This window comes from Phaseolus vulgaris, chromosome 4, assembly GCF_051622355.1.
Source record: "Phaseolus vulgaris cultivar YP4 chromosome 4, ASM5162235v1, whole genome shotgun sequence".
In the NCBI taxonomy this organism is placed as follows: Eukaryota; Viridiplantae; Streptophyta; class Magnoliopsida; order Fabales; family Fabaceae; genus Phaseolus; species Phaseolus vulgaris.
The window spans coordinates 31,021,896-31,033,949 of NC_143501.1; the positions used below are offsets into that span (position 1 = coordinate 31,021,896).

Below are 12,054 nucleotides of genomic sequence, written 5' to 3' on the forward strand. Positions count from 1 at the left end.
CAACACTTTCATTCCCACTTCTTCTCCAGCACTCTTCTTCGCTCTTTTGCTTTCTTCCACACTCCTCACAGCCTTGTCGTAGCCCGCCGCCCCTGAGCCCATCACTGCGAAGCCCTACGCCGTGGTGGGTCACCTCCGCCGTTCCCTCTGCACACGTCGTCTCCCCCGCACCGCTGCGCCTCGGCATTGCAGAACTCCGTGCCTGGTCACTATCGGACGTCGCGCCTGCCACCACCGCGCTTCGCAACCACCGCGACTCCTAACCGCTGCGACTCACCACCGTCGTGCCTCGCCACCGCCGCGCCTCGCCCCGTTAGTGCGTGTAAGGTCGTTTCTCTCACCGTCGCCGTGCTTTGCTCCGTGGCCTCCGCCTTTCCGCTTAGTCCCTTGCTTGTAAGCCTCCACGCCAACATTCCCACGTAAAGGCGGGAACTTTTCTGCTACATTTATTTTGCTCCATTTCCAAGTTAGTAATTTTTTATTAATATATTAAATTTTATTTTATATTAGATATTGTTTTTATCTATTGAACGTACTGATTCTGAGTCCGGAGGTGTCCGACCTTCGGCAATTTTGATTTATATTAGATATTGTTTTTACCTATTGAACATACTGATTCTGAGTCCGAAGGTGTCCAACCTTCGGCAATTTTGATTTAGTTTTTAATATTTAGATATTGTTTTTACATATTGAACGTACTGATTCTGAGTCTGGAGGTGTCCGACCTTCGACAATTTTGATTTAGTTTTATAATGAATTAGATAGTACATTTGATTATATTGAATACATTGATTTTGAGTTCGAGGTGTTTGACTTTCGCAAATTTTGATATAGATTTTCTTAGTTTACCAATTTTATGGATCGGAGTTGGATTAATACACCAAGGATAAATGATGCTTACGAAAAAGGGGTTGACGAATTCTTACAGTTTGCGCAACATAATGCCATTAGTAATCATAATGGAGTAAGAATAAGGTGTCCTTGTGTCAATTGTTTGAATGGAAGGATATTGAGTGTTTCCGAAATTAGAGAACATCTTTGGTGTGATGGATTTTTGAAAATTTATACGACATGGACATGGCATGGTGAAGTGTTAGACTTGCCAAGTGTGCGCGGAGCTTCAGAGGAAGTTCATTTCTCAATGGATGATAGATTAGAAGACATGATTCGTGATGTGGGAGCAGAATCATTTGCTAATGCAGTTTTTGAAAATATGTCTAATGATGCAGAGACTCCTTTGTATCCTGGTTCAACTAACTTCACACGATTATCAGCAGTGTTAAGGTTGATGAATTTGAAGGCAATGAATGGATGGACCGACAAAAGTTTTACAGAATTGCTTCAATTGCTTAAGGACATGCTTCCAGAAGGAAATACCTTGCCCAATCGAAATTATGAGGCAAAAAAAATACTTTGTCCAATGGGTATGGAGTATAGAAAAATACATCCATGTCCTAACGATTGTATTTTATACAGAAATGAGTATGAAGATTTAAGAAGATGTCCCAGGTGTGGTTTGTCACATTATAAGGTTAAGGTTGGCCAGAATGATGAAATTGATGAATTGACAAAGGAAGGTCCTCCTGCTAAGGTTGTTTGGTATCTTCCAATAATTCCAAGGCTTAAGCGTTTGTTTGCAAATGCAGATGACGCTAAAAACCTTAGGTGGCATGCAGATAATAGAAAATGTGATGGATTACTTCGTCATCCTGCTGATTCTTTGCAATGGAAGAATATTGATAAAGAATTTCCTGAATTTGGAAAAGAATCAAGAAACTTAAGACTTGGATTGGCAACTGATGGAATGAATCCCTTTGGAAATTTAAGTAGTAATCATAGTTCATGGCCCGTTTTGTTAGTGATTAACAACTTACCTCCTGCTTTGTGTATGAAGCGCAAATACATGATGTTATCTATGATGATCTCTGGTCCAAAACAACCTGGAAATGACATAGATGTTTATCTTAATCCATTGATTGAAGATTTGAAATTATTGTGGAATGAAGGGGTTGATGTGTTTGACGCGTTTAAAAATGAATCTTTCTGATTGCATGCGATGTTGTTTTGTACTATCAATGACTTCCATGCATATGGGAACTTGTCAGGTTATAGTGTGAAAGGCCATAGAGCATGTCCAATATGTCAAGACAAGACATCTTATGAGCAGTTGAAACATGGAAGAAAAACTGTGTATCTTGGGCATCGTAGATTTCTAAAGAAATATCATCCGTATCGTCGATTGAAAAAAGCTTTTAACGGATACCAAGAACATGACATTTGTCCCACTCCCTTAAGTGGTGTTGAAATTTATGAAAAAATAAAAAATGTTAATGTGACTTTTGGAAAAATGAAGAAGAAGCAAACTGTGAGTGAAATATGGAAGAAGAGATCAATCTTTTTTGATCTTCCGTATTGGTGTAAGTTAGATGTTAGACACTGTCTAGATGTAATGCATGTAGAGAAGAATGTGTGTGACAGTCTAATAGGAACACTTCTAAACATTAAAGGCAAAACAAAGGATGGTGTGAATGCACGTCTGGATTTGATTAAAATGAATATACGAGAGGAATTGGCACTGAGAGAAGTTGGTAAACGTACATACTTGCCTGCAGCGTGTTACACTTTGTCAAAGAAAGAGAAAACAAGTTTTTGTGAATGTCTTAAAGGTGTTAAGGTACCACAAGGCTACTCTTCAAATGTGAAAAGTCTTGTATCTATGAATGATTTGAAACTAATTGGCTTAAAGTCACATGATTGTCACGTTCTAATGCAACAATTACTACCGGTGGCTATTCGTGGAATCTTGCCCAAAAATGTTAGGCATACAATCACTCGACTATGTTCATTTTTCAATTCCATATGTAGTAAAGAGATTGACTCTCAGAAGTTGGATGAACTTGAAGAAGAAATAATTGTTATCTTGTGTCAACTCGAGATGTTTTTTCCTCCATCTTTTTTTGATATTATGGTACACTTGGTTGTTCATCTTGTAAGAGAAATCAGATTGTGTGGGCCAGTTTATATGCGATGGATGTATCCAGTTGAACGATACATGAAGATTTTGAAGGGATATATGAAGAATAAATGTCGTCCAGAAGCTTCCATTATTGAAAGATACATTTCAGAAGAATCTATTGAGTTTTGTTCCGAGTACATGTCAAAAGCCAAATGTATAGGAGTTCCTGAAAAAGGTTGGCACTCTCGTAGATTCATAAGTAAATCTTCAAGAGGTGTACATGTCATAAGCAAATCTAGAGAAGAGGTTCTGCAAGCACACTTGTATATCTTGAATAACACTGATGAGGTGTTACCATACTTAGATACACACAAAGACATTGTCAAATATAAAAATCCAAGACAATCAGAAAAATGGGTGTTAATTGAGCATAACAAAACTTTCATGTCATGGTTTAAGCAACAAATAATGAATGATCCATCAGCATCTGAAACATTAACATGGCTTGCAAGCGGTCTCAAATTTGATGTTTTATGTTGTTCTGGCTATGAAGTAAATGGTTGGTTGTTTTACACAAAGTCTCAAGATGATAGGAGTACAGTGCAAAATAGCGGAGTCACCTTGGAGGCAGAGTCTATGCAGTTTTCAACTGCAAAGGATCAAAATCCTGTTGTGGGATCAATGCCTTATTATGGTGTCATAGTAGAGATTTGGGAAGTTAATTATACCAAGTTTACTGTACCTGTTTTCAAATGCAAGTGGGTTGACAATAAGACTGGTGTCAAAGTTGATGAATCAGAAATGACTTTGGTTGACTTTCGAAAGATAGGTTATCATGACGAACCATTTATAATGGCAGATCAAGCTTTCCAAGTTTTCTATATCCAAGATCCTACGTCTGACCACTGGTCTGTTGTGCTACATGGAAAAAAACAACATAATGACCCAGAAGATACAAACAATGACATTTGTGAGATTGAATCACTTACAAGAACGACCATTAATAAAGAGTACGAGGATGTTGCTGATGTTGTACATGCAACTCGAAATGATCATGATGAAGGAATATATATTTGTATGTACATGTGATTCATGTTTAGTTTTACAATATATTTCATTTTAATTATATTTCATATTCTTGATGCTTATCATATTTTTTTGATAACAGGAACATGGCAGATGATAAAGTTTCCCATTCAAAAACTGGTAGAGGACCTACAAGATTAAAGAATATGTTTAAGAAGATAAATAAAGATGAAAAAATACCTTTGTCTATTGATATCCACACTAGTGTGCCCACTGGGCAACATGCAAAGAAATATAGGAGTTATCTCGGAGTACTATCTCATGAAAGGATCTCTATCTTAACTCAGTCCTGGGATCACGTGACTGACCACGAGAAAAACATGATTTGGCAAGATATTCTGGTATGTAACTGTTTTTACTTTGCTCAATCTAAAGTTCTTTTATACTTTGTTTTTGTTTATGAACTAATTCTTTCAAACAATGTAGACGCATTACAACATCCCGAATGTGGAAACCTTGAAAGCGAAGGTTCTTTCAGATGTGGGTGTCAAGTTTCGTCAGTTCAAAACAAAATTGACAACAGATTATATATATGGGAAAAGGAAAGAAGAAAATCCTTGTGCAAAATATGCATCCATTGATGAAGAAACTTGGCAGTAGTTTGTCAATATTCGACAAACTGAAAAATGGCAGGTTAGTATCACTTTATACTTGAATATAGTTTATATTAACGTATTACTAAATTTTGAGTGTTATGATAGGAGGTTCGGAACAAAGCAAAAGCCAATCAGGCACATAATGATACCCCACACTTATTGTCTCGTGGTGGTTATAAGTTCTTAGAGCAAAAGATGCTTGAAGAAAAGATTAAAGCACGTTCTACTTCCATTGAGGAAATGAATAGTGTAGATTCTTTAAGACCTTCATCCCCACCACTCCGACATGAGATGTGGAAGGGTGCCCGTATAAACACATTAGGGACATGGAGTTCTAAGTCTACAGAACAAACAGTTGAACGCATTGTAAGTTTGACAATTTCTTTTCAATGTGTTATTTTAAATTCAATGTGTTGAAGTTTGTCAATTTCTTTTCATTTGTTTTAGGATTCTCTTAATGAGCAATCAACACAGGGGACTTTTAAACCATGTGGTCGCAATGATATTCTTAATGTTGCTCTCGGACGACCTGAACACCCTGGACGTGTTCGTGTAGCTGGATATGGGGTTGGGATTCGGTCATACTTTGGACCTCCATTACACAGCAAGGAACAATTGTCCAATGAACCTAGCCAAGAGTATTTACTACAACTACGTGAGCAGTTAAAGGTTGAGGTAACTCAAGAGCTTAAAGAAAGCTTCATGGAGGAGTTTAGTGCGCAAATGGAAATGGAGTTCAAAAAGCGGTGGGAGGGTTTAAGACACTCACAACAACCACCTACTATGGTAGAAGATGAACCACCTCCGCCTCCTATTAAGAAAGTCATCACTAAAGGGAGTTGTTCGGCAGTTGATCTATCAGGGGATGACTTTGGCTCAACTAGCCAATGCGAATTATATGTTGAGTGTAATTCTTTGACCCGATTAGTTGCGTTGGGTAAGTGTTATGAAGGGGTCACAATGTTACACAATGTGCCTCTTCCTTCTAATTTCATGAAGGTCACGGTGGATAAGGTCCTTTATGGTGATCTTGCAGTTCCTGTGCCGACATCAGAGGTCATAATTGTAGCAGAGGCATTACATACTTTCGTTGCCTGGCCTAGACATCTCGTCAGACCTATAGACTCTATGGTATATATTTGCACTAATACTAATAGAATTATATATCAGATATATTACATTCTAACTAATTTAAGTATTTTTTTGTTTTGATGAGTAGCAGGAACCTAAGACAAATCTGCCTCTGGGAAAGAAGAAAATAGTCTCCATTGATGATCCTCTGGCGGCATTGGTGGAAGTTGCTACAACTTTAGATACAACCGTCTTAGAGGTTCCATGGGATGCCAATGTTTTTGGAAGGCATAGTAATCTACCGTTGTACGTTCACATGTCTGATTTGTTGGACCTTTCATCTGGAGATCAAGAGATTAACATAACAGTTCTGCAATTATGGATGATGTAAGTTCAAATTTTAAAATCTTTATACTTTTGATTTATTAAATATATTAGTACTAACTTATTGAAATTTAGGTATCTTTCTGGATTATGCTTTGATGAGGGGAAACACAATATATATGGGTTTTTAGACCCTCAAATCACTTAATCAATTGGAAACAAGAAGTCGGAAACACAAACATACATCACCACTGCCTTAAAGAATGGTGGAAAACACATTTATTTTGCTCCGTACATCCATGAGTAAGTTCTTATTTATTAAATAAGTTTTAATAAATTATTGAAATAAGAGAAACTAATTAACTGATTTGTTATACAGGCGTCATTGACAATTATCACTAGTGCAGATATGTAAAACAAATGCGGCTATTTTCAATTTACAAATGTGGTCATAGAACCGCATTTGATCAGCACGCATTCGTAAATCTGGAATTTACAAATGCGGTCCTATGACCGCATTCATAAATCACATTTACAAATGCGGTCATTTTAGGTAACCGCATTTGTATATTATTCTGAATTAGTGAGTGGGTTTGGGGTTTAGGATTTATGAATGCGGTCTTGGTAAATGACCGCATTCATAAATCACTATTTACAAATGCGGTCATTTACCAAGACCGCATTTGTAAATGCGAATTCACTATTTACAAATGCGGTCTTGGTAAATGACCGCATTTGTAAATAGTGATTTTTTTTTTTAAATACACTCTGTTTTGTGCAGAAACCATATATTTAAATAACCTGCATAATGATCAAACCCAGCCAGACAAATACAGAAATGTAGTGATCAATTGAAATCATCAAAATGTACATTTACAAGTGATCAAATTACATATAATAAAACCACTATTGTTTACCTATGCTAGAGTTATAAAAATTAATGAAATATGTGGACCAAGAATCTCTAACATATGAAATGCCTTCCTCACTCAATGGTGTTTCTTCTGTGAATAACTGCATTGCAAAGTTGACATAAATTAGTTTCTAGATATATATATGTTCAAGAATTATAAAAATGATTTAACATATACCTCTTTCCAACCAGTTTTAACACCTAGTCTTATAATGGTAATCATCCATTGCATAATGTAATAGCCACACTCATAGCTTCCTGGTTGTTTATTACACTATAATTCAATAAAAAGTAATATGTTAGTATATTGATAAACAATGATAATAGAGAAAGAAAAAAATTACAAACCTTTACTCTTATGTAGTTCAAATTATTTGAACTGGATCGACCTTTTAGGATGTTATATCCACGCCATGAACTGGTTAATACAAAAAACCTCGTTAGTAGATGGTTAATTAGTAACATACAAAGTTAAGTTTATACTATACTTACGTATCAATGATATCCTTAAATTTTGTGGGCATCTTCTTGTGTAGGGAACAGAACCACACAGCAGTCTTATCAACCATTGATAAGACAAGTAACTGCCAATGATGCCTATATGATCGTTGAAAAGAGTTAGTAAATATTTAAAACATGAAATAATAATAATTGATGACATACAATTAAACTTACTCATTAATATAAGGGCATAAATAAATTTGTTTTCCCTCTTTTTCCAGGATGTTAGTGATGTATGCTTGAGTCTCAGTTGAGTTTGGTCCAACGGGATTAGTATATGCAGGATCTACGAATCCATACATATTTTCTTTCCCCTCAGTGATACAGACTCTATGCAAAAACCTACAAGTTTTTAGTTAAAGCATAATCAATAATGATTTAACATAAAGTAAATTGAATAATAGGTAAAGATACTTACATCATAAAAAATTGAATTATACTTATATTGAGCTCCTGTTTCCCATATATAAATTCTGATAAATCTGTGTTGTAAATCATCAGTGGCAGTTCAGTGTTGATTTGAAAAAATGTATTATCCCACGGAACTGGAAAAGGATCATTGCCAATCTGACTAGCAATGAGACGTAGGGAAGCCATAGGATCGTCAACTGGAACCTCACGCTTCTTTTTCGGACTTGGTGGCTGAAAAGGTTTCTACAAGATAAACAACATTTGTATTAAATTATATGTAATATATAAATATAAATAAAAAATAATATAGTGAAACGAAATTATTACATGAGGTTCGGGCATAGATCGAATGAGCTCTCTGGGCCAGGCAACGAATGTCTGAAATGCATCGGCCACAGTGGTTACCTCATCTGAAGGTAGTGGAACACGAGCATCAGGAAATCGTACTTTTTCAACTGTTACCTTCGCCACATCAGGGGAGAGAGGAACGTTATGTAAGGTGGTGGCGTTTGTATAGACTTTTCCAAGTGCCACCACCCGAGGAAGTTTGCCGCCCACTACCAGTAGCTCACAATCCTCTGTCTGCCCATTGATATCATCCCCTGATGTTGGAGGAGCCGCACAACTCCCCTTTGTGCTCTTGGGAGTGGGACTAACAAGGGGTTCAATCGGCTCAGCACAAACTTGTTGCGATAGAAACTCTTGTCGCATTCGATCATTCTCCTTTTTCATCTCCAACCACATCAAATCAGTCTCCTTTCTCATCTCCTCCATTATTTCTTCACGTAACTTACTCTTCATTTGAGTTTCCTTCTTGGAGGAGGAGGATGGCTGTCGTTCTGAAACTCCAAAATAAAGTTTAATTCCGACCCCTTGTCCAGCGGCACGAACACGACCAGAGTGTTCAGGTCGTCCAATTGCTTCAACCAGGATATCGTGACGACCTTCAGCAACAAATTTACCGTCGGATTCCAAGGAATCCTGCAAGAGTACACAAAAACCATATTTTCAATCATTAATATAATTAATGCTTTAAAAAAATTGAAAATAACAAAAATAACTTACAATTTTTTCGATTATAACCCCGGATTGCTCAGAACTTGGTGCACCCGACTTCTTAATTCGGGCCCTCTTCCATTTTACATGGCGAAAAGGTGGTGAAGGAGGAGAAGTGACCCCTGTTTCCACATTCTCAGACAACGTCCCCTGTTGAGATTTCTCCTTTTCCACCATCAGTGTTTGCTCAAGTTTTCTATACCCCGAACGAGACATAACGTGCGGGGTAAGATTCTTCAAAGCTATCTCTTGAGCTTTCTTCCGACGATCCTGTCATAATTGAAATAAACAAACTGAAGTAAATAAGATAAACTTATTAATGTTATATAATCAAAAAAGTTACTTCACTTACCATCCAAGCCTCATTTTCACGGCTTTCTCTAAAAAGACGCCATGTCTCTTCATCAATATGTTGGTACTTTAAACATGGATTTTCGTCTTTAAGGTCGCCAAAAATGTATCTCGAAGTCAGTCTTGACTTAAAGGTACGAAATTTAAGTGCGATATTGGATAATATCTTTGATCGAAGCGGTTCCACATCAGGAATGTCAAAGTTTGCCTGGAAAATAACATCATCAAATTAAAATTAATTAATCAATATTAAAAAGCATTATATGATAACAATAATAATGTAAAGCTTACCAGAACATCCTCCCATAGCATGTTCCGATCAACCTCTGAAACCTCATCCCATGAATTAATCAAAATGGAGAGCCTCTCACGAGAAACAACTCCAAGATAGCTCATAAACTCATCTGCCTTAGGACCAAAAGCCACTCCAGTGTTGACGTCAATATCAACATGTGTCTTCTCACCAGCAGCACGTCTCAATGCAAGACGCTTCAATCTAGTAGGTCCTCTATTGCCTCGTCCAGATCGAGGTCTGTTTGGAGTCTGGTCGTCATCCATGTCTCTGTTAAAAAAATTAGGTAACAAACATTAGTTAATGTGAATCGAATTAAAATCATATAAAAATAATACAAAAAATTCTAAATGTTTATTTACATGTTGCATATGGGTTGAATGTTTATATGTAAATTCCTTCACTGTGGTCTTTACGGGTTGCATGTACATCATCAAGTACATCGTCATCTTTATTAGTTATCATTGGTGTGAATGAACGAGTTTCGCCATATTCAATATCATCTATGGCTTCCCCTTGTTTTTTCCCGTGTAAAACGACATACCAATGTTCTGACGTAGGATCTTTCACATAGAAAACCTGAGATGCTTGTTGAACCATTATAAATGGCTCATCTCGATACCCTATCTTTCGAAAGTCCACTAGTGTGAATCCTGATTCATCAATTTTAACCCCACTTTTATTGTCAACCCATTTACACTTGAAAACTGGAACGGAAAACTTAGTGTAGTCAATCTCCCATATCTCTTTTATAAACCCATAGTATGCCATTGATCCAAGTACTGGATTTGTATCTTTCGAAGTCGAAAACTGCATTGACTCGGCTTCAAGAGTAACACCAGAATTTTGAACTGTACTCTTTTCATCCATGGACTTCGTGTAAAATATACAATTATTCACTTCGTACGCTGTACATGAGATGACATCAAACTTCAATCCAGCAGCCAACCAAGTCAAGGTCTCTGATGTCGTTGAATCCTTGAACACCTCATCTTTAAACCAAGGCATGAAAGTTCTATTATGTTCCATCAAGACCCATTTCTCTGCTTGTCTTGGGTTATTTGCCTTCACAATGGCTTTATGAGCTTCTATGTAAGGTACAACTTCATCTGTGTTATTCAATATGTACAAATGTGCTTGCAAGACTTCTGATCGAGATTTGCTTACAATATTCACACCACGTAAACATTTAGTTGTAGAACGCCTGTGGTGCCATGAATTAGCTGGAACACCTATTGGATTTGCTTTTGTCATGTACTCTGAACAAAATTCAATACTTTCTTCAGCTATGTACCTTTCAATCATTGAAGCCTCTGGACGATAATGATTTTTCACATAACCTTTCAAAATTTTCATATACCGCTCAATAGGATACATCCATCTTAAGTACACTGGTCCACACAATCTAACCTTTCTTACCAGATGCACCACTAGATGAACCATGATGTCAAAAAAAGACGGAGGAAAAAACATTTCCAATTCACACAAGATAACAACAATTTCATTTTGAAGTTCATCTAGTTTTGAGGGATCAATGACTTTACAACAGATGGAAGAGAAGAATGAGCACAAACGGGTTATGGTGTGTCTAACATTTTTTGGTAAGATCCCACGGATAGCTACCGGCAACAACTGTTGCATCAAGATGTGACAATCATGAGACTTCAACCCAATTAACTTCAAATCTTGCATTAACACTAGGCTCTTCACATTTGAGGAATGTCCTTGTGGCACTTTCACACCCTTTAGACATTGACAAAAACTAATTTTTTCATCTTTTGACATTGTGTAACAGGCTGGGGGCAAATATGTACGCTTACCCATTTCTATGGGTGCCAACTCGCCGCGTATGTTCATCTCAATCAAATCTAAACGAGCATTTAGACCATCCTTCGTCTTCCCGTTAATGTTAAGAAGTGTACCAATTAAGCTATCACACACATTCTTCTCAACATGCATTACATCTATACAATGTCTGACTTCTAACCTCGACCAGTACGAAAGATCAAAGAAGATTGATTTCTTCTTCCAAATATTTGTCACAAATGACTTTTTTTTGGACTTACCGAAGGTGTGGTCTATGTTATTTACCTTTTGGTAAACCTCAACACCGGTTAATGGAGTTGGTGGACCACTACCCTCTTGGTGTCCATTAAAGGCTTTTTTCAACCTCCGGTAAGGATGATGACTTCTAAGAAACCTCCGATGCCGAAGATATATTGTTTTCCTTCCATGTTTCAATTGTTGAGAAGCAGTGTCTTCTTCGCATATTGGACACGCTTTGTGACCCTTAACACTATAACCTGATAAGTTACCATATGCCGGAAAGTCATTGATGGTTCAAAATAACATGGCATGAAGCTTGAAAGTTTCATTAGCAAATCCGTCAAATACTTCGACACCCTGGTCCCACATTAACTTCAAATCTTCAATTAGGGGACTTAGATAAACATCAATATCATTCCCTGGTTGTTTCGGAACGGATATCATCATAGAC

General features: G+C 37.0%; 1 protein-coding gene and 1 pseudogene across 1 annotated transcript; one reads left to right on the forward strand and one right to left on the reverse strand.

Annotated features, from left to right (window-relative positions):
* The first annotated feature begins 1,141 nt into the window (after positions 1-1,141).
* On the forward strand, positions 1,142-6,448 carry LOC137838344 (uncharacterized; annotated as a pseudogene).
* Positions 6,449-7,861: 1,413 nt separating this feature from the next.
* Positions 7,862-9,823, reverse strand: LOC150027999 (uncharacterized). Its single transcript, XM_090300995.1, has 5 exons — positions 9,557-9,823; positions 9,267-9,473; positions 8,924-9,184; positions 8,186-8,839; positions 7,862-8,101 (listed from the first exon to the last, which is right to left on the reverse strand). The coding sequence occupies exons 1-5, from the start codon at positions 9,821-9,823 to the stop codon at positions 7,862-7,864; spliced, it is 1,629 nt and encodes a 542-aa protein (XP_090157121.1).
* Positions 9,824-12,054: the final 2,231 nt, after the last annotated feature.